The sequence below is a fragment of the Capra hircus genome, chromosome 3, assembly GCF_001704415.2.
Source record: "Capra hircus breed San Clemente chromosome 3, ASM170441v1, whole genome shotgun sequence".
Taxonomy (NCBI): domain Eukaryota; kingdom Metazoa; phylum Chordata; class Mammalia; order Artiodactyla; family Bovidae; genus Capra; species Capra hircus.
In genome coordinates this window covers 107192051-107216002 of record NC_030810.1, presented here as the reverse complement: position 1 = coordinate 107216002, position 23952 = coordinate 107192051, and the positions used below count along the sequence as shown (strand labels likewise).

Below are 23952 nucleotides of genomic sequence, written 5' to 3'. Positions count from 1 at the left end.
GAGCCTGGTGGACTCTAGTCCATGGGGTCACAAAGAGTTGGACAGGACTGAGCAACTAACACTTTCAATTTCAGGAACTGGCTGCACCAGTTCATTAGGAATTGAACTTCTCTCAAACCATTGTCTCTCCAGCACTTTCTCCTTCTTCCCAAGCAGAAATCTCAATTCCACCCCAGATCAACTTCCCATCAGGTCAGCAGACTTAGCCCTTCCCATTCTGTGACTCTTCTGTGTCTCATTCTGTGCCACTCCAATGCCAAGAATCCCACATGTCATTTTTATTCACTTAGAAATTGTTCCTGATGTCCAAATACACTCCCATCCAGAGTTCGTGTTTGAAGGTCTGGAGCTGGTTCTCATCTGCTCAGTAAGTGGAGTTCCAAGGCCCACCACAATCTCTTGGTACAAAAAACAGACTGTGGAAGGACAAATTCATATCCAAAACAGACTGCGGAAGGACAGAGAGCTTCAAACTTCCTCAGAAACAGAATTCAAGGTCCCTGTGGTGCAAAACAGCGATGCTGGAGAGTATTACTGTATTGCCAGAAACAGTCGCTTTTCCATTAAGAGCAACTCAGTGATCATCAGTGTGAAAGGTGTGTCTGCCAACTGTCATTTGCAGAACAGCTTTTCAAACTTTGTAAAGACCATGAGGTGATTGAGTGGGAGTGGGTGTTGATTGTTGCCAATAATTTACTGCTATGAATAATCTGCCAGAAGTTAGACTAACAGCAGGGGGATTTAGGGGTAGAATGGGTTGTGGGAGCTCTTGGAAACTCCTAGAAATGGAGGACAGAGAAAGTATTCAATGACTGGCATATGTGTGGGATCTTCATATTTAAAATTTTCTTTTTAAATGAAATGGTTCCTGAACAAATAGAATTTTAGAGCTGGAATGATATGGGGCCATGTCTCTTGATAAGAGGGCCCTCTTTCTCTTGTAGTAGGTCACATTCTCTCTGTGTCCTCACATAACCTTTCCTCTCTGTCCTTGAAGAGAGAGAGGTCTCTGGTATCTTCCTCTCCTGTCTGTAAGGATGCCAGTCCTATCTGATTAGGGGATCAATCTTCTCTTATGACCTCATTTAACCTTTGTTGTTGTTCAGTCTCTAAGTTGTGTCTGACTCTTTGCAACCCCATGGACTGCAGCACGCCAAGTTCCCCTATGCTTCACTGTCTTCCAGCGTTAGTTCAAATTCATATCCAAAGAGTCAGTGATGCTATCTAACCATCTCATCCTCTGCCACCCCCTTCTCCTCTTGCCTTCAATCTTTCCCAGCATCAGAGTCCTTTCCAATGAGTTGGCTCTTCGCATCAGGTCACCAAAGTATTGGAGCTTTAGCTTCAGCATCAGTCCTTCCAGTGAATATTCAGGATTGATTTTTCTTTAGAATTGACTGGTTTGATTTCCTTGCAGTCCAAAGGACTCTCAAGAGCCTTCTCCAGCACCACAATTTGAAAACATCAATTCTTCAGCACTCAGTCTTCTTTACGGTCCAGTTCTCACATCCGTACCTGGCTGACTACTGGAAAAGCTATATCACTGATGACTATACAGACGTTTATCAGTAAAGTGATATTTCTGCTGTTTAATACGCTGTCTTTTAGGTTTGTCATAGCTTTCCTTCCAAGGAGTAAGCGTGTTTTAATTTCATGGCTGCAGTTACCATCTGCAGTGATTTTGGAGCCCAAGAAAAGAAAATCTGTCACTGCTTCCACTTTTCCCCCCTTCTATTTGCCATGAAGTGATGGGACCAGATGCCATGATCTTCGTTTATTGAATGTTGAATTTCAAGCCAGCTTTTTCACTCTCCTCTTTCACCCTCATCAAGAGGCTCTTTAGCTCCTCTTTGCTTTCTGCCATTAGAGTGGTGTCATCTGCATATCTGAGGTTGTTGATACTTCTCCTGGCAATCTTGATTTCAGCTTGTAATTCATCCAGTCTTGCATTTCACATGATGTGCTCTGCATATAAGTTAAATAAGCAGGGTGACAGTATACAGTCTTGTTGTACTCTTTTCTCAATTTTGAACTAGTCCATTGTTCCATGTCTGGTTCTAACTGTTGCTTCTTGACCTGCATACAGGTCCCTCACGAGACAGGTAAGGTGGTCTGATATTTCCATCTATTTCTTTAAAAAAAAAGTTTTATTTATTTATGGCTGCACTGGGTCTTTGTTGCTGCATCTGGGCTTTCTCTAGTTGCAGTAGGGGCTACTCTTCATTGAAGTGAGGGCTACTTTTTGCTTCAGTGAGCAGGCTTCTCATTGCAGTGGCTTCTTTTGTTATGGAGTATGAGATCTAGGTGCTTGGGCTCAGTAGTTATGGCAAACAGGCCTAGTTGCTCCATGGCATGTGGGAATCTTCCTGGACCGGGGATCAAATCTGCATCCCCTGCATTGCAAGGCGGATTCTCAACCACTGGACCACCAGTGAAATCTGATATTCCCAGCTCTTTAAGAATTTTCCACATTTTGTTGTGAACTTCCATCCATCATTCTTCAGGCACTCTGTCTACCAGATCTATTCATCACCTTCACTGTATAACCATGAGGGATTTGATTTAGGTCAAACCTGAATGGTCCAGTGGTTTCCCCTACTTTCTTCCATTTAAGTCAGAATTTTGTAATAAGGAGCTCATGATCTGAACCATGGTCAGCTCAAGGTCTTGTTTTTGCTCACTGTATAGAGCTTTACAATCTTCAGCTGCCAAGAATATAGTCAATCATTTAACCTTAATTATTTCCTTAAAGGCTCTATCTCCAAATACAGCCACATTGGAGGTTATGACTTCAATATATGTATTAAAGAGGGACACAGTTCACTCCATAACACCGTCCCCATTGGCTTTGAATAAGTGTCTCTATCTTGTGGGCCTCATCCTTCAACCAGTTCAGATACTATCATACCTCTTAATATGTCTGCAATCTCTCTCCCTCTCCTTTCTTGAACCCAGCATCTGTAGAACTCACCGTTTTTCTCTTTTCTTTCTTTATCTGTTGAAATCCCATATGCTTGAGTTTCAAATCAATCACAGTAGTTCTCAAATAATTCCTCTGTCCCAGGGTTATGGAGATATCTGTTGTTCCAATCAACAGTCAATTATTTTCAGTAACCAGTGTGCAAATCCATGTAGGATACAACAACAGGTAGTAATGTCAATTACTCCAACCATGTAACTATGGTTACTACACCACCCCAAACTACCCTACCTCCTTTACCAGTATCTAACATCATCTTACCCTCAGTACTGTTAAGGTAGTTGTGGTAGTGACAGGAAAATAGCTTCAATAGAGCCCTGTGCTTTTCCCTTCATTGGTGACAAGCTCCAGTTCCCCTTTTAAGGAGTCGATGTTATTTAACTTTGGAACAGGAGTCAGGAGACAGACTTAGGTCCTGTCTGGCCCTGAAAACATCCTGATGAGTTACCACAGACAGATCTCCTAACCTCTTCCTGACTCAGTTTTCTCACCTATAAATAGAGAGTGTCAGGCTGGATACAGGGAGAGTGTAGGAACAGAGGAGATTCTAGAAGAGTATGTGAATGTAGTCCAGAAAAGAGAAAGGGGCAGAGGCCTGAGGCCAATCCCAGCAAAGGGACAAAGGAGAGCAGGGACGGGCAGGAAGACTAAGAGTGGCCTGGGCAGGTGAGGGGACAGATCTTCCAAGTCCTATGGTAGAGGGAAGGAGCAAGGTAAATGTGTCAGTCTGATGGTAGCAAAATCAGGGATTTCTTCCCCAGGAACATCATTTCCCCTGGAAAATGGGAGTCAGGTCACCTAACAAGGGGAGATAGCAGAGGAGAAGGGCCAGGTCTGATGGAGAAGGAGAAGACCAACATGGAGAAGAGGAAAGAGCTGGGGAGAAAAGTCGGGAGACGGTGGGCTGCCCTGAAAGCCAGTGGCCGTGAGACTGGACATTTCATTAGCCACTGATTGACAGCTTTATGAAGTGTCAGGGGAAACTGTTAACTAAGGTTTTTCTCTCCCTCAGTCCCTGTGTCTCAACCTGTCCTCACTCTCAGACCTCTTGGGACCTGGACTCTTGTGAGAGAGATGAGCCTTCAGTGTGAAGTTCAGAGAGGATCTCTGCCCATCAGGTACCAGTTTTTCCATGAAGACGTGTTGTTTAAGGAGATAAAATCCAGTTCAGAGAGAAAAGTATCCCATAGATTGTCGCCGACTGAAAAGCCCTTTGGAAACTACTACTGCACAGCTGACAATGGCCTTGGCCCTCAGAGGAGTGCGGCTGTGAGTAAGTAAGCCTCCCTATCATTAGTAAGCCCAGGTTCTGTTAGAGACCTATACTTGGCCTCTATCCCTGACTGCCCCAGAAATGTGTTCCCACCTTCAGTGTCACCTTTTTCATCTGGCCAAACCAATGTTCTTCTCAACACCCCCGCTCACTGAGACAGCTATCTGCTGCTTTTGAGCCTGGTTCCTTCAGAAGCCCGTGTGCCACTGTGCCCCTGGCAGCCTGCACAGCAGTTCTGTCTTTCCTGGACCCCAACCTCTGAGGAGTCAAGTGCTTCTCTCTTTTTGTCCTCTTGTCTTATGAACCGCACCCCCCCCTCGCCCAGATTCCTGATTTTCATCCGTTACACTGTCCCCTGTAGCCACAAAATCAGTTCTCCCTGAGGCACAGATGTGTCTCTTGTCCCTTTCATATCAGATACTGATCATTTACAGTGTACAAAACCAGGTAAGATGTAAAGACAAGGAGCATGATCATAGTTACTCCAAATATGATCCTCTTTTTAAGAAAATGTTTATCAGAGTGTAGTTGAATTACAGTGTTATGTTAGTTTCAAGTGTACCACAAAGTGGATCAGTCATACATAAATATATACACATTCATTTTTAGATTCTTTTCCAATATAGGTCATTACAGAATATTGAGTTAAGTTCCCTGTGCTTTACAGTAGTCTTTATTAGTTATCCCTTTTATATATAGTAGTAATGTACATGTCATTCCCGATCTCCCAGTCTATTCCCTCCCTCACTTCTTTGCCCCCTGGTAATCACAAGTTTACCGTAAGTAAACCATAAGTTTAATTCAACATAACCACATTGAGTAAGCTCTTTTAGAGTTGGTTAGGTAGCAATGTGAGAGGGGCCCAAACGGAGAAGGGCTGGCAGCAGATCAAGGGATAACCACTGTGAGCCAAGAGGAACTCTGCTTGCCTGATTTAAGGCCCTAAAGGTGAATGTCAGCTCAAAATCAAGTTAGATAGGTTTCAGTTGAGCCCTGAATCTCAGTTTTGTGTCATCTATGTGTGGCCAAAGTCCAAGCCCAATTTTAGGGAGCAGTGTGATTTGGGTTTGTACAGATTGTAGAGTCCAGTCCTGGCTGGTCCTGGAAGCAACCTATTTTCTCTTCTGTTTGGAAAAAAAAAAAACAAGCAGAGCAAGGCTGGAGATAAGCCAGAAGGCAGCCCCTCCCACAATAGATATGCAAAAGGTTTTAAAGGAAAGGATCAAGGAACCCTGGAAGGAGACATCAAATGAAAGAGACAGAGAAGCTGTGCTCCTGACATCCACAGACCCAAGGAATTTGGAGGCAGGATGTCATCATCAGATGCTCTCAGAGTTGCACAAAGTTCTGTAGAATGGCTCCTTTATCCACCTCCTAAGTAATTACTTCATGTATTCAGTATGCCAGACTATACTGACATCTAAGGATACAGAGACTAGACCAACACTGTAGGAGTGTTTAACAAAGTGAAACCAAGTGAGGGAGAGTTTTAAGCAAAAGACAGTAGAGGCCAAGTCAGAGAAGGCAGAGCTGATATATGATGAAAGATAAGAATTGAGTCACATCCCCTGAATTTAGCCACAAAGCACTGAAAAGGAAAGCAGAAGAATACAGATGAGAACCTGCTTTGATAGCTGGGTTTGATGGGTGCCTCACCACGTACTAGCTATACAGTTTAACCCCAGTAGCCCTCAGTTTCCTCATCTGTGAAATAAAAGCAGTGATAATAGCTTCTCAGGATTGTTTTGATTATTAAATTAGTGTTTGCCTACATATGTTTACAAATAATATATGACAAACGCACACCAGACACATAGTTAAAAACATTATATTATATCATGTGAGTGACTGAGTGAAGTTGCTCATTTGTGTCCAACTCTTTGCAACCCCATGGACTGTAGCCTACCAGACTCCTCCATCCATAGAATTTTCTAGGCAAGAGTACTGGAGTGGGTTGCCATTTCCTTCTCCTATATTATATCATAAGTATCTATTATTATCACCATTATCATTATAATCACAAGCATGAAAAATCACCTTTAGTATGTTGGTGGGTATAAAAACAAGATTGTATTGAGCAAAAGATCAGAGTGAGGAAAAAGTAGAGACAATGTTTCTTCTATGAGTCTTTCCACAGAAAAGAAACAGACATTGGGAACATTAAATGCAAATAGGGTTTTGTTTTGCTGTTTTACTAAAGGGGAGAGGATTAAACACATGTTTGGAGGAAGTGAATAGATGCAGAGAATTTATATCTGGGACACATGGAGGTGAGCTCAGGGTCAAGAAAGAGCAGGATCCTCCTTGAGTTGGTGGAGGGGCAGCAGTTGGTGGAGGTCTCCAGACAGGGGAGAAGCAAGGGGCTGATGCAGGTAAACGGTGTGAGTCTGGTGGCGGCAAAATGAGGGACTTCCTTAACAACATCAACTCCTCTGAAAAATGGGAGTGAGGTGACCTAACAAGGGGAGACAGGAGAGGAGAAGGGCCAGGTCTAATGGGAAAGGAGAAGACCAACAAGGAGAACAGGAGACAGCCAGGGAGAAAAGCCAGGGAGGCTCTGGGGTGCCCCGACGGGCAGTGCACATGAGACTGAACATTTCACCAGCCGCTGATTGACAGCTTCCGAAAGTGGCAGAAGCAACTGCTGACTATGGTTTTTCTCTCCCTCAGTCCCTGTGTCTAAACCTGTCCTCACCTTCAGCTCTCCTGGGACCAGGACTTTTGTGGGAGATAAGATGAGTCTTCACTGTGAAGTTCAGAGAGGTTCTCTGCCCATCTGGTTCCAGTTTTATCGTGAAGGTGTCTTGCTCAAAAAGAGAGAAGCCGTTTCATGGATAACAGCATCCTATAGCTTCTTTCTGATCGCAGAGCATTCTGGGAACTACTACTGCACAGCTGACAATGGCTTTGGCCCTCAGAGAAGTGAGACCATGAGCCTGTCTGTCACCGGTAAGCGTTAGGTTCTGTTAGTGACCCATCCCTGGCCTCTATCCTTGTGAAAGTGAAAGTCGCTCAGCCGTGTCCAACTCTTTGTGACCCCATGGACTATACAGTCCATGGAATTCTCCAGGCCAGAATACTGGAGTGGGTAGCCTTTCCCTTCTCTGGAGTATCTTCCCAACCCAAGGATCAAATCCAGGTCTTCCACATTGCAGGCAGATTCTTTACCAGCCGAGCCACAAGGGAAGGCAGGCTGTTATCCTTGACCCCTCCAGAAATGTGTTCCCACCTTCAAGTTTCCCCTGCTTCTTCCTCTGGCCAAACCTATGTCATTCTCAATACCTAGGTTCTCTTGAGACAGCTGTCTGTTGCTTTTGAGCCTTGTACTGTGAGCAACTCAGATGTTATCACACCCCTAGCTTCCTGCAGAGCAGCTCTCTCTCTCCTGGGCCCCAACTCTGAGGAGCCAAATGCTTCTCTCTTTCTGTCCTCTTGCCCTACTAATCCACAGATTTCTGATTTTCATTAATTACATTGTTTCCCATAGCTACAAAATCAGTTCCCAGGGTCACTGAGTTGTCACTTGTCCCTTCCCTATCAGATACTCCTAGATGGTTCAGTGGTAAAGAATCCACCTGCCAAAGCAGGAGATACAGGAGGTGCTATTTTGATTCCTGGGTTGGGAAGATAGTCTGGAGTAGGAAATGGTAACCCTCTCCAGTATTCTTGCCTGAAAATTTGCCATGGACAGCGGAGCCTGGTAGGCTGCAGTCCATGTGGTCTGCATCCATGTGGGCCTGACTGAGCAAGTGAGCATGCAAGCACTGATCATTTACAGATACAAAACCATAAAAGATACAAAGACAGGGAGCAGGATCATAGTTATACCAAAGATGTCCTCCTTGAGTAAGCACTTTAGAGTTGGTTAGGCAGCAGTGTGAGAGGACACAGAGGGGAGGGGCTGGAAGCAGGGCAAGGGGCACCCATTCTGAGTCAAGAGGAATTCACCTCTGCTTGCTTGGCTTAAGGTCCCAAAGTCCATGAAGGTGACTGTCAGCTCAGTATGAAGTTAAAATGGTTTCTGTTGAGCCTTGAATCTCAGGGTTTTTGTTTTTGTTTTTGTTTTTCCATCTGTGTATGGTCAAACTCCAAGCCCAATTTTAGGGGGCAGTGTGATTTGTGCTCTCCTGAGGGCCAGTGGACATAAGACTGGATATTTCACTAGTCACTGATTAACAGCTCTAGGCAGTGGCAGAAGCAACTGTTGACTAAGGTTTTCTCTCCCTCAGTGCCCGTGTCTCAACCTGTCCTTACCCTCAGCCCTCCTGGAACCCGGACTCTTGTGGGAAATGAGGTGAGACTGCAGTGTGAAGTTCAGAGAGGGTCTTCGCCCATCTGGTACCAGTTTTTTCATGAAGATGTGTTGCTCACAAAGATAGAAGCTACTTCATGGAGAACAAAGTCCTATAGCTTCTCTGTGACTGCAGAGCATTCTGGGAACTACTACTGCACAGCTGACAATGGCTTTGGCCCTCAGAGCAGTGAGACCATTAACCTCTCTGTCATTGGTAAGCTCTGGATTCCTGCTAGTGACCCATCCCTGACCCAGATGCTTGTCATGCCAACTCCTTTCAGAGATTTTCATGGATCTTCCAGTTTCCTACCCCATCAACTTAATGCCCATCTCATTTCCCTTCTTAAAGAACCATCTATCTGTGGGCTTCACTCCTCATTCAGCCCTCACTCAACCAGGCCCCTAAGATAGCTCAACACATTCCCCCACTTTTACCAAATGAATTTATTTTCTCAAAAGTCCCTGGTGGCTCAGATGGTAAAGAATATGCCTGTAATGCAGAAGACCCAGTTTCCAGCCCTGGATCAGGAAGATACCCTGGAGTAGGAAATGGCAACCCACTCCAGTATTCTTGCCTGGAAAATTCCACGGACAGAGGAGCCTGGCTGGTTACAGGCCATGGGATCACAAAGAGTTGGACATGACTGAGAGACTAACACTTTTTTATTCTCAAATTATATTTTCGGGCCCTGTGTGTTCAGTCTCTGAGCCAATTTCTCTTAACTGGATGCACAGAAGCATCTCATATCGCCCCACTAATACCTACATATTAATTTAGCTACAAGTTCAGACATATGGACATATAGTGGACAAGAGCTTACTTTTTCCAAAGGGTTCTGAAGTAGTTCAGACTCTTGCTGCTGTTGCTGCTGCTGTTAAGTCGCTTCAGTCATGTCAGACTCTGTGCGACCCCATAGACAGCAGCCCACCAGGCTCCCACGTCCCTGGGATTCTCCAGGCTGGAGTGGGTTGCCATTTCCTTCTCCAGAGCATGAAAGTGAAAAGTGAAAGTGAAGTCGCTCAGTCGTGGTTTGTGGGTTCTCCACACAGGAGTGGGTTGCCATTTCCTTCTCCAATGCATGAAAGTGAAAAGTGAAAGTGAAGTCGCTCAGTCGTGTCTGACTCTTAGCAACCCCATGGACTACAGCCTACCAGGCTCCTCCATCCATGGGATTTTCCACTGGAGTAGGGAAGGCCAGTGCCTTTTCCACTGGAAGGCCATTACCTTCTCCAGTTCAGACTCTTACAGTAGGTTTAAAAAGGGCTGAAAGTGAAAGGAAGGGAGGAAATGGTTTCCTGGAAGCCAACTCACTGGTTTTTCTGGGGTTTCTGGAATCTTTTGACTTAACCCAGTAATAACACAAGTGTCATTTCTTTGTATTATGTTTTTTACAGTTTTGTTGCAGTATGACATACATTTGTAAATGTAGACGAATCATCAGTGTACAGTTCATGGTTGCCTATAGAACCATGAAAAATTGTCATTTTAGGAGCAAAATTGCTTCCATTTACTCTTGGAATCTTCATGTAGAAGAGAGTGAACGTTCAGTTTTCTTTTCAGAGAAGCAGAAAGAAAGACAGAGAAATCTTGAGTCAGATGTATAAGATCATTTTAGATAAGAAATAAAAAGACCTTGATGTCCCTGAGGGGTGAGGGTTTGCTAAGTAAATCCAGGGAATTGAGAAAAAAAAAAAAAAAAAGGAAGACAACATATTCAGATTCACAGAATAAGAACTGAGAGGTTTCTCAGAATTCAACTTATTTCTCAAAAACAGGTTGTATTTATGCTTGATGAACTAGATGCTTTCATTATTATCTACTTCTAGCCCTGCCATCTGTTTCCTTTCTCTGACTTTCTGCCCCATTTTTCGTATTGCTCCGAAGTGCTTTCCGCTCTCATTCTTAAGACTCTATCTTATGACTTATCTTGCCTCAGACCTCCTGCAAATTTCATCATTGACTGTCTTAGACTTTGTAGTAGGACATCCTGCTCTGTATTTCAACGTCTGCCCCAGCTGCCAGTGCTGTATGGCTTGCTACCAAAGCAGTGCTTCTAACAAGTCTAATTAGCCAAGTAGCCTAACTCTAAGACACCTCACAAGCCGCAGGCAAGTCTATACATGAAATGTTCTTAAACCAACTGCCCACCTCCAGTTCAACAAGTGGTGGCAGAGGGAGCAGGGTCAATTGGGACAATATGACATATAACGAACTACATTGTGGAAAATAGTTTTTCTAGGAATGATATACACAGCAGGACCTCTGAGGTTTCCTAGAAAGAGCCAGTGTACATGTAAAACGTCTTGCTTGAGTTACGTGATGTCAGTGTGGATGAGAATATCTGAATTCTAGCCCTAGTTGTGAAAATAGCTAGTTCATAATTTAGGCAAAATTTTAAAATATTCTTTGTCTTACTGTTTTCACTTTCTCTTGAAAGTTAGATAAGACAGTAATTAGTGTCTCTTAAAGCCCCAGAATTCTGTGATTTGAGTTGGAATAAGAACCCAAAGGTAATGAATTCATGATTCTCTGAAAGAAATGAGGTGAGGGTCCGTGGGTGTCCCTTTTTTTTTAACCTGGAAAAGCAAAGGAGAGCATCACTTTGACAGAGTCTCATCATCCTTCAAGGTGGTGGGGAGGAGTTAGGGGAGTCACTTTTAGGGTTTAAGAAACAGGAATTAGTCAGAGTATGATGGTAACTACAAGCATGGTCTGGTCAGAACTTTAGGCAAGTTCCTGTTATGGTCTCTGATCTTAGGAACCCATGAGTCCATCTGGAGTCCTTATTACTGCAGTCCTATCTTGAAACTGATCAGTCTGAACGATCACTTGCTCCTTGACAGTTCTTGTTTCAGATCATAGTAAAACATGACCAAAGGAAGACACTGCACCTATATAAATTGTTGAGTAGAGAGATTATTTATGAAATGTAAATGCTCTGAGATTCAAACTCTAAAGCCTGAAGCTGAGCTATCGAGGAAAGTCCCAAGTCCTAAACACATCCTCTTCCTCATGATCGTGTTTTATTTTCTTCTCAAACTTACTGTTATCTAAATCCCTTTTACTTCTTGTTTCATGTGTATCTTCCTCAATACCAGAGTGTAAGCTTCATGAAAATGGAACCTTTTTAGTTTTTGGTCTGCTCTGCATCCCTGTGCTTACTCGGTGTCTGGCACAAAGTAGGTCTTCAGTGAGTATTTGTAATTCCATGAACAAAAAGTCTTTCAGGTGAGATGAGGAAGAAAAGATTAGGGAGAGAACACTGGTCTTCACATCTGCTTATACCAACTGGACAGAAATAAGTGAGCCTTAAATTAACACACAAATTGAGCAGCTTCATACTGAGCCATGCAGACTTTCTGACAGAATAATTTGTTTTGTGTGTTTTTTTTTTCTTTTTGAGGGAATATACCCCAAAGAGAAGACATGGAAATTTCGTGGGAATATAAACTGATAAGATATGCCCATTTTGAATCTATCCATACACGCATACACAGAGCATTCTCAAGCAAATACAAGAGTCTGAATATAACTGTGTTCATTGAACTATAAGCCATAAACATAAGAAGTCTAATGTGGGAATTTTTGCTTCGATGCATTTAAAACTGTAACAGGGAGAGAAAAGCCACAAAATTCCTAATACCTTAAAGAAGAAGAATTTTTTTAAGAAATAAAAAAGCTTTCTGGATATTCTTAATACAATTAAAGAAAATATGGACTTATGGACTCCAGGGGGAGAAAAATACAATGGGGAAATTAATGAGGTTAAAGAAGAGATGAATCTTATCAGAAAAGAAAAGAAAAACAAGAATATATATATATATATATATATATCGGAGTTCAGGAGAAAAACCAAAGAAAACAATAAAGTTATTTTGGAAATAAAATCCAAATTTGAAGGAGAAGGAATAAAATGCACACTTCTGAAATCTGTTAATGGAATGGAGTTGGTATGAGAAAATAATATGGAACCCAAGGTAGAAAGACACAGAAAAAGGCAAAAGGAAAAAAGAAATTAAAATATGGAGATCAGACAATGAAGACCGCAAGTGCCGATAATTAAGTGTCTAAAAAGAGAAACAAAACTCAAAGGTTTAATTAAAAATTTCTTGACTTGAAGAAAACTTGAGTATATAGATTAAAAGACATATCTTGATGAGGTTATTGATTTTCAAGGCTGAAAATATATACGTGCACATGTGTGAGTATATGTGTGTGTGTGTGTGTGTGTGTGTGTGTGTGTGTGTGATCATGGTGGAAAAAAAAAACGAGTCATCTCAGAAAGAAAAATATTAAGTGGTCTTAGATTTTACATAGAAGTCAATGCTAAAAGAGAGAAACAATGTTCAGACTTGCAGTTTTGGAGGAGAAATGAGAATTGGGAATTTTATCAATAACCTCAGATATACAGATGACACCACCCTTATGGCAGAAACTGAAGAAGAACTAAAGAGCCTCTTGAAAGTGAAAGAGGAGAGTGAACAAGTTGGCTTAAAGCTCAGGGCAAGGGCAGGATGATATGAGAGAATGGCATTGAAACATGTAAAATATCATATGTGAAACGAATCGCCAGTCCCGATTTGATGCATGATATAGGGTGCTCGGGGCTGGTGCACTGGGATGACCCAGAGGGATGGGATGGGGAGAACATGTACACTCATGGCGGATTCAAGTCAATGTATGGCAAAACCAATACAATATTGTAAAGTAAAATAAATTAATTAATTAAATTAAAAAAAAAACCCTCAACATTCAAAAAACGAAGATCATGGCATCCGGTCCCATCACTTCATGGTAAATAGATGGGGAAACAGTGGAAACAGTGAGAGATTTTATTTTTCTGGGCTCCAAAATCACTGCAGATGGTGACTGCAGCCATGAAATTAAAAGACACTTACTCCTTGGAAGGAAAGTTATGACCAACCTAGATGGCATATTCAAAAGCAGAGACATTATTTTGTCAACAAAGGTCCATCTAGTCAAGGCTATAGTTTTTCCAGTGGTCATGTATGGATGTGAGAGTTGGACTATAAAGAAAGCTGAGCGCAGAAGAATTGATGCTTTTGAACTGTGGTGTTGGAGAAGACTCTTGAGAGTCCCTTGGACAGCAAGGAGATCCAACCAGTCCATCCTAAAGGAGATCAGTCCTGGGTGTTCATTGGAAGGACTGATGCTGAAGTTGAAACTCCAATACTTCGGCCACCTGATGCGAAGAGCTGACTCATTTGAAAAGACCCTGATGCTGGGAAAGATTGAGGGCAGGAGGAGAAGGGGACGGCAGAGGATGAGATGGTTGGATGGCATCACCAACACAATGGACATGGGTTTGGGTGGACTCTGGGAGTTGGTGATGGACAGGGAGGCCTGGTGTGCTGCAGTTCATGGGGTCGCAAAGAGTTGGACAACGACTGAGCGATTGAACTGAACTGAACTGAACTGATATCAAATCAAAAAGACATTTTCAAATGTGCAAGGATTTAAAGAACTTAGTACTCGTTAACCCCTCTTGAAAAATTATTTGATGACAAACACTAGCCCAGCAGAGATAAGAATCAATATAAAAGACTCAAAATGAAGAAACCATGATATGAAAAGTGAATACTGAATCTATTCACATCCGTAGGTCTCAGCCTTGGCTGCATATTAGATTGATGTTGATGTATGGAAGAACTATCACAATATTATAAATTAATTATCTTCCAATTAAAAATTAAATTAAAAAAGAGTCACCTAGGAATATTGAAAAAGATATTTTACTAAGCTCTCTCCAGACCAGTTTAGTTCAGAATCTTTCAGATGAGGCCTCATAATCCCTTTTTTTTTAAACACATCCTCAGTTGACAATATTATACAAATAGGGTTGAAAATCACTGATTAAGACAAAAATAAAGGCTAGGCAATATAAGAGTTATGGCTACAGAATATTAAGCAACTATTATAAATGCTAAAACAGTAAAAGGTGACAAAGGTCCAGCCAGTCAAAGCTGTTTTTTCCAGTAGTTGTGTATGAATGTGAGAGTTGGACCATAATGAAAGCTAAGAACCAAAGAATTGATGCTTTTGTACTGTGATGTTGGAGAAAACTCTTGAGAGTCCCTTGAACTGCAAGGAGATTCAACCAGTCAATCCTAAAGGAAATCAATCCTGAATATTCATTGGAAGGACTGACGCTGAAGCTGAAACTCTAGTACTTTGGCCACCTGATATGAAGAACTGCCTCCATTGGAAAAGACCCTGATGCTGGGAAAGATTGAAGGCAGGAGGAGAAGGGGGCAACAGAGGATGGGATGGTTGGATGGCATCACTGACTCAATGGACATGAGCGTGAGCAAGTTCTGGGAGTCGGTGATGGACAGGGAAGCCTGGTGTGCTGAGGTCCATAGGGTCACAAATAATTGGACACAAAGGAGTGAATGAACTTAACTGAACTGAAAACAGTTAAAAAAACATGTAACAAAGAAAAATCAGTCAGAGGGAATAGAGGAAATAAAAAAAAAACAACAATTTTCTTCTTGTTTCATAATGGAGGACAAAAATTCATGTGGTAATTTAGAAAAATTAATGACAGATTCAAGAGTTTTCATTTTGCAAATAATTTCTGAATACTTTTATAGACAGCAACTCATCATTAATGGATTATAATTCACTAGCAGTCCATAAAAAATCAGTAAAGTGCAAGGTTCCCATAGGATAGAATAAGTAAATTCTTCAGACAAACAACTGTAAAGTTTAAGACTAGGAAAAGAGAAATAATAGGGAAAATAAGTCTGTGTGTTTATGTGACTGCAATTGATCAGAGAGTGGGGAAAGGAGACTCTTATAAACCATGAGTGTAAGTGCAAATTGGTTGAAACTTTTTGAAGAACACATAGCGTTATATATCATTATTTGAATGCTTATATCACAGTTCCAGAAATCCCACTTGTAAGAGTTTATCCTAAGAAATGTATTGACAAAGCACAATGATATATATACAGAATTGTGTATAGAGCCTTATTCAAAATTAGAAAATGATAGCAACCTAAAGTTCCATAAAGGGGAATTGCTCAAATGTGTTACAGTAAATTCATACTGTGGGATGCTTTGTGGTTGTTAAAAATAACCAAACAATATTTACCCTAAAATATCAAATTTTAAATTTAAAAGAGTTGCTTTTATGCATGTAAATTATACCTCAATAAAACTTATTTTTTAAGTGAGTGAGATAGATCCTTAAGTAATAACATAGAATGATGGTCATGATATTTTGCTAATTGGAAAAATCAGTTGGCAGACCAATACGTATCTTGTGCTCCCATGCATATATGTGGGGTTTTTTACGCATTTATTTGTGTTGATAAGGCCGAGTGTTCCTACACATAGAAAAGATCTAGAAAGTGTCACCAAATTATCAACAGAGGTAACCTCTGGAAAATAAAAATAGAGGAAATGGGAAAAGATACTGATATCAACTAACTCTTTTTTGCTTTCAGTTCCAGTATCTCGCCCTGTTCTCACGCTCAGGACTCCCAGGGCCCAGGCTGTGGTGGGAGATGTGGTGCAGCTTCACTGTGAGGCCCAGAGAGGCTCTCCCCCGATCCTGTACCAGTTTTATCATGAGGATGTCACCCTCGGGAGCAGCTCAAGTCCCTCTGGAGAGGGTGCTTCCTTCAACCTCGTTCTGAAGACAGAGCATTCTGGGAACTACTTCTGTGAGGCCAATAATGGCCAGGGGGTCCAGCGCAGTTACACAGTGTCACTCAATGTCAAAGGTAAGTGGACCCAACTACAGCACAACCAGAGACAGACCATCTCCCCTACCATTCCCAGTAGCCGAGATTGGAGGTACCACAGGGACACTTGCTGTTGGACATCATTACTAGCCTGCTGTCTACACATCTGAGAGTTCTGTATTCTACATTTTTAAGAACTTGAGCCTTCCTTTTGCTTGCTTTGCCTCTCCTGGTAGCAACACTGCAGCCATTGTGACCCAATGTATCCTAATGTAGGAATAAAGGCTTTTCAAATGCAAGTTGCATCCTGGCCAACAATGATCAGCAAAAAAAGTTTAAAAGAAATTATAAAGTTCAACTTGTCTCAGTTCAGTTCAGTCGCTCAGTCGTGTCCGACTCTTTGTGACCCCATGAATCGCAGCACGCCAGGCCTCCGTGTCCATCACCAACTCCCGGAGTTCACTCAGACTCATGTCCATCGAGTCAGTGATGCCATCCAGCCATCTCATCCTCTGTCATCCCCTTCTCCTCATGCCTTCAATCTTTCCCAGCATCAGAGTCTTTTCCAATGAGTCAACTCTTTGCATGAGGTGGCCAAAGTACTGGAGTTTCAGCTTTAGCATCATTCCTTCCAAAGAAATCCCAGGGCTGATCTCCTTCAGAATGGACTGGTTGGATTTCCTTGCGGTCCAAAGGACTCTGAAGAGTCTTCTCCAATAGTACAGTTCAAAAGCATCAGTTCTTCAGCGCTCAGCCTTCTTCACAGTTCAACCCTCACACCCATACATGACCACAGGGAAAACCATAGCCTTGACTAGATGGACCTTTGTTGGCCAAGTAATATCTCTGCTTTTCAATATGCTATATAGGTTGGTCATAACTTTCCTTCCAAGGAGTAAGCGCCTTTTAATTTCATGGCTGCAGTCAGAACAGATTAGTTGGGGTTTCCTCTATCTGTTTCACCCCACTCCAGTACTCTTGCCTGGAAAATCCCATGGACGGAGGAGCCTGGTAGGCTGCAGACCATGCGGTCGCTAAGAGTCGGAAACGACTGAGCGACTTCACTTTCACTTTTCACTTTCATGCATTGGAGAAGGAAATGGCAACCTACTCCAGTGTTCTTGCCTGGAAAATCCCAGAGACAAAGGAGCCTGGTGGGCTGCCATCTATGGGGTCGCACAGAGGTGGACACGACTGAAGTGACTTAGCAGCAGCAGCAGCAACTATCTGTCAATCAATAGTAAGGCCAACTCATTCTTTCTCGGGCTCATAAACTCTGCTCTAGCCTCTCCTGCCACTGTCCTAGGGCAGCTCAGATCCTCACCCTGAACTCCTGCTAAAAGGCTTCTCAACACCATTCTCCTGAATTCTCTCTTACCTGTCATTCAGCAGTAGCACTCTCTGCCACCTGGCCATCATGGGCTGGCCTCCTAGTCATGCCCACTTTCAGTGCAAGCTTGACACCACTCTCATAGTCTTCCACTGTACACTCTGTCATCATTCTATGACTGTAATGTCCACATGGATGACTCTTTCAACACCATGGCTTGTCATCCTTCCCACAACTCTCATCCACTCCCCCGCATACACACTACTCCAATTACCTGACCACAGCCTTCTATCCTTCTGCTTGTTTCTTCAACTCCTCTAATCACTATTGTCCTCAGACTTCAACAGAACTCCCAGTTCATTAACACCTTTACTTCCTCCCAGACAATCACACCCTTGGCTCCCAACCACCCTATTGGGTGTTTGTCTTTGTATCCATCCAGTAACTTATCCTTTCTCTTCCTAAGGTACAGAATAGAAGACTGCTTCCTATAAAAAGTGAAAATATCCATCTCATTTCTATAATAGCATCCTTGCTTGCATTCTCAGATAATTTGAACAACTTTCTCTCTTACGTCCCTTAACACCTACTCTATAGGATCCTTCCTATTGAGTTTAACATGCTATATATCCCCCATGTCTAAGGGGGGAAAAAAACCCATCTGATCTCATTTATGCCTCCAGTTGGGCTTCCCAAGTGGTAAAGAATCTGCCTGCTGATGCAAGAGACACAAAAGACATGAGTTTGGTCCCTGGGTCAGGAAGATCCTCTATAGAAGGAAATGGCGACTCATTCCAGCAATTCTTGCCTGGGAAATTCTATGTACAGAGAAGCCTGGCAGGCTACAGTCCATGGGGCCACAGAGCTGGACACAACTGAGCAACCAAGTACACATCCCTCCAGCCACTGTTCTCTTATGACTAAATTTCCAAAAGGAGAGTCAGTTGTACAGGTTGCCTCCATTTCCTTTTTATCCACTAGGATTAAACCTTGGTTTCTTCTGAACTTTATACCAAAATTATTCTTACAAAAGTCACCAATGACCTCCATGGCTTTAAATCCAATGGACATTTTCCAATCCTCACCTTACTTGATCTCTCAGAAACAGTCCATGTTGTTTATCTATTTATCCTTCTGGAAACCATCCCTTCCTTGTCTTCAATGACTTCACTGTCTCCCGGATCTCCTCTCTCTGCCACTCCCTCTCAGTCTCCTTTACTAGCTCCTCACATTATAGATGAACTAAGCATTGGTGTGTTCCAGAACTTTGTCTGGCATGTATCCTCTTGTCTTATATATTAATATGTTCTTTCTCTGGGTGATCCTGGCTATGTCATCTATATAAGTAATTCTTAAACTTTTAACTACAAAACCTCCCACATGAGTACATGCTTATGCCATATCTCTTAAAAGTTCATGACCTGAAACACCTCTAAAATACATGGAATCCCCCCCCCAGACCTGGTCCTCCTTCAAGTATCCCCACTTCTGTGAAAGATATCTCCATTCATTCAGATACACAAGGCAAAAATCCAGGAGTCTTCCTTGATGTTTCTCTCCCTTGCTCTCCATAGCCAGTTAACCATTAAGTCCTGTTGCTTTTATTTTTTTATAAATATTTCTCAGATCATTTTTTTACTCTTTACTGCTGCTATCATAGTTATATCTACCATCATTTCATTTATTGCAATGCCACTACTCCAGTCTACTTCTGATAACCTTTCCACTCCAATTTCGTGCCATTATGATCTATTTTACACACTGAGATCAGAATTGTCTTTTTTTTTTTTTAAAGACAGGTTTGATCATCTCATGCCTCTGTAGAGAGACACTTAGAGATTTCCCATTGCTCTGTGAAGAAGGATCAAAATCCATTCCATGGCTTATGAAGCTCTGCCTAGCTCTTCAGCCTCCTATTTCCTGCCACTCTTCAAATGCTTCCCATAGCGCTGCTGTTACCTTATTTCAATAACACAAAAGCTCCAATGTTCTTACCATCTCAGGGCCTTTGCACATACAGTTTCCCCATCTGTGAGGTCCTCAATCTCTTCTTCACTTGATTAATTCAAATGTCACTTTGTGAGGAAGCATTCCCTGACTAACCCATACTAGATCAACCCCCAGTACTATACATTTCATAGTATCCTATTCTTTATATCAATAAAATAAAAATATTTCTATTTTTATTTAACTGCTTCTTAACATCTCATCTAGATTGTAGTCTTCATAGAGGAGGGCCTCTGTCTTTCTTACTATTGAATCCCCAGTACACTGTCCTGTTCCTAAGGCTTATTAATTGCTTAATTAATTTCTGATAGATGAATAAATATAAAAATGAGCCAATAATTTGATCAATATCTATTCTCTTTTGGGTCTTATTTTTTATGCAGCCAAGGCTCAATTACTTCCCTGGCTATGTAAGCAAGTCTTCCTCGTTCCTCATTTTCTATTGAACTGATTACTTCTTTTGACTACTCTGATACTTGAGTTTTAATTTAATCTTTATTTTCAGATTGCTCAAACATTTTTGAGATTGTGTATTAAGTACTCCCTGCTATTCTTTGGAAGTCTGCATTCAGCTGGAAATATCTTTCCTTTTCTCCTTTATCTTTCACTTCTCTTCTTTTCTCAGCTATTTGTAAGGCCTCCTCAGACAATCATTTTGCCTTTTTCATTTCTTTTTCTTGGGGATGGTTTTGATCACCACCTCCTGTACAATATTATGAATCTCTGTCCATAGTTCTTCAGGCACTCTGTCTATCAGACCTAATCCCTTGAATCTGTTTGTCACTTCCACTATGTAATCATAAGGGATTTGATTTAGGTCATACATGAATGGTCTAATGGTTTTCCTTTACTTTCTTCAATTTAAATTTGAATTTTGCAATAAGGAGTTCATGATCTGAGGCACAGTCCACTCCTGGTCTGGTTTCTGCTGACTGTATGGAGCTTCTTCATCTTCAGTTGCAAAGAATATAATCAACCTGATTTCAGTATTGACCATCTGGTGATGTCCATGTATAGAGTTGTCTCTTGTATTGTTGGAAGAGGGTGTTTGCTATGATAGTGTGAAATATCAATAACTTTGGATATGCAGATGACCCCACCCTTATGGCAGAAAATGAAGAGGAACTAAAGAGCCTCTTGATGAAGGTGAAAGAGGAGAGTGAAAAAGCTGGTTTAAAATTCAACACTCAAAAAACTAAGATCATGGCATCTGGTCCCGTCACTTCATGGCAAATAGATGGGGAAACAATGGAAACAGTGAGAGACTTTATTTTTTCAGTCTCCAAGATCGCTGCAGATGGTGACTGCAGCCATGAAATTAAAAGACATTTGCTCCTTGGAAGAAAAACTATGATAACCTAGACAGCATATTAAAAAGCAGAGACATTACTTTGCCAACAAAGTTCTGTCTAGTCAAAGTTATAGTGTTTCCAGTATTCATGTGAGAGTTGGACTATAAAGAAAGCTGAGCACTGAAAAATGGATGCTTTTGAACTATGGAGTTGGAGAAGATGTTTGAAAATCCCTTGGACTTCAAGGAGATCCAACAGTCCACCCTAAAAGAAATCAGTCCTGAATACTCATTGGAAGGACTGATGCTGAGGCTGAAACTCCAATACTTTGGCCACCTGATATGAATAACTGACTCACTGGAAAAGACCCTGATGCTGGGCAAGATTGACGGCAGGAGGAGAAGGGGATGACAGAGGATGAGATGGTTGGATGGCCTCACTGACTCGATGGACATGAGTTTGAGTAAGCTCCAGGAGTTGGTGACGGACAGGGAAGCTTGGTGTGCCACAGTCCACAGGGCTGCAAAGAGTTGGACACAACTGAGTGACTGAGCTGAACTGATTAAGTATTCCAAACTATATAACACTATATACATATATATATATGTAAAACACTACACAAATGATGCTATTTCTTCAGATTTGAAGAAATTATAGCTCAGTTCTTAGTGATATCACAAGGTCATTAAAAACTGAGAAAGATATTTTTCTGTTTGAAATGTCTTTTCTATGGTGGAACACATTTAAACAATAGGAAATGATGGTTAACCCATTTTCTTCCCTCAGTTCCAGTGTCTCATCCTGTCCTCACCCTCAGGACTCCCAGGGTCCAGGCTGTGGTGGGGGACATACTGGAAATTCACTGTGAGACCCAGAGAGGCTCTCCCCCCATCCAGTACCAGTTTTATCGAGAGAATGTTGCCCTGGGGAGCTGCTCAAGCCTCTCTGGAGAAGGAACATCCTTCAACCTCTCCCTGACCACAGAACATTCTGGAAACTACTCCTGTGAGGCTGACAATGGCCTGGGGGTCCAGCGTAGTGAGGCAGTGTCACTCAGTGTCAAAGGTGAGTTGGTCCTGCCCACAAGCATCACAACCAAGGACTGACTGTCTTCTCTCCCTGGCCTCTGAAACAGAGCTCCAGGACTACTGTTTGTTGGGTAACAGCCCAGCGTACTTCTTGCCCACAGAACCTCTAACTGAAGTCTGGGGTCCTTACTGTGGTTACTGTTTAGGAGCCTTGACTTTCCCAACAGCACAGTTAAAGAAGTCTTCTTGAGTGTCATTTAAAAAAAAAACAAAAACAAAAAACTCTCAGTAAAAATGCAAAGAAGGTTTTTAAGAACATAGGCTGCATTTTTATCTATGAATATGATACAAAAGGGAAACTAAAGAATTCTAAGTATAGGTTTCTCTGCTCCAAAAATGTTGGGCCAGGTTTTTCTTTCATTGACTCTCAATGAACCTCTACTCTTGAGCTTCTTTCACTACCAGGGATAAACATGCCTCACACATCTCCTTTAATCTTTAAGATGAAGAACTGAGTTATAAATGAGATCCTTTTTTATCTTCAGTTTGCAGGAGAGGAAACTGAAGCTTAGAGAGGGGACGTAATTAGCTTACAGACACACTTAACAATGGTAAAGCCATGTTGAAAAACAAGCCTATCCAACTCTTAAAGTAAATCTACATTATGACACCTCTCATCCCTTTGATGCAATCTCATGCTTTAAAAAGACATTTTAATAATTTATTATTTGAAAGAATACATAAACCTTCGTGATAAAAAGAAATCAAATTGTACAAAAGGGACAATATGAAAAGTAAAGTTCTCTTTCTACCTGCATGTACACACTTTCATACCTACATGCTTCCAAGACATAACCGCTGTCAGTACTTGCAGGTGTATTTTCCTAGAAATATTAAAATATATTATAAGGGTATAAAAATTTTACAAGTAGAATCATACTACATGTATAGTTACGCTGCTTGCATTTTTTACTTAAAAATTTATTTTGGGTATCTTTCATGTTTTATAAGTGAGTTGATTAGAATGTCTCTAGGTTTTAGCAATTGCAAAATATCTACAACAGAAGTATTCCTGCAGATATATTTGCAAATCCTTTTGTAAAAGTACTTGTTTATTTATGTATATTTGGCTGTGCTGGGTCTTTGTTTCTGTGTGTGGGCTCTAGTTGCAGCAAGCAGGGGCTACTCCCTAGTTGCGGGAGCTCTCATTGTGGTGACCTGTCCTTTTGCAGAGCACAGGCTCTATCTAGAGCACGCAGGCTTCAGAAGTTGTGGTCCACAGGCTCACTCACCCCATGGCATGTGGAACCTCTCCCAACCAGGGGTCAAATCCACATCCTCTGTGTTAGCAGACAGATTCTCAACTACTGTCATCACCAGGGAATCTTTCCTTTTCTAAACTGAAGTATAGTTATTTTACAGTGATGTGTTAGTCATTTTTTTTTAATTTATTTTTTGATTGATGGATAGTGGCTTTACAGAATTTTGTTGTTTTCTGTCAAACCTCAGCATGAATCAGCCAGAGGTATACATATATCCCCTCCCTTTTGAACCTCCCTCCCACCTCTCTCCCCACCCCACCCCTCTAGGTTGATGCAGAGCCCCTGTTTGAGTTTCCTGAGCCATGCATCAAATTCCTGTTGGCTATCTATTTTACATATGGTAATGTAAGTTTCCATGTTATTCTTTCCATTCATCTCACCCTCTCCTCCCCTCTCCCCGTGTCCATAAATCTATTCTCTGTGTCTGTTTCTCCATTGCTGCCTTGTAAATAAATTCTTCAGTACCATTTTTCTAGATTATGTATATATACATTAGAATAAGATATTTATCTTTCTCTGTCTGACTTACTTCATTCTGTATAATAGGTTCTAGGTTCATCCACCTCATTAGAAATGACTCAAATGCATTCCTTTTTATGACTAATATTCCATTGTGTATATGTACCACAACTTCTTTATCCATTCATCTGTTGATGGACATCTAGGTTGCTTCCATGTTCTAGCTATTGTAAATAGTGCTGCAACGAACAATG

At 41.6% G+C, this 23952-nt stretch overlaps 1 protein-coding gene across 1 annotated transcript in view; it reads left to right on the top strand.

Annotated features, from left to right (window-relative positions):
- FCRL5 (Fc receptor like 5) overlaps positions 1-23952 on the top strand; it is a 74838-nt gene that overhangs the window by 37730 nt on the left and 13156 nt on the right. The window contains 6 exon segments of the mRNA XM_018046527.1: positions 327-596; positions 3993-4280; positions 6924-7202; positions 8483-8761; positions 16021-16299; positions 21676-21954. Of these exon segments, the coding sequence (XP_017902016.1) occupies positions 327-596; positions 3993-4280; positions 6924-7202; positions 8483-8761; positions 16021-16299; positions 21676-21954 (1674 nt within the window).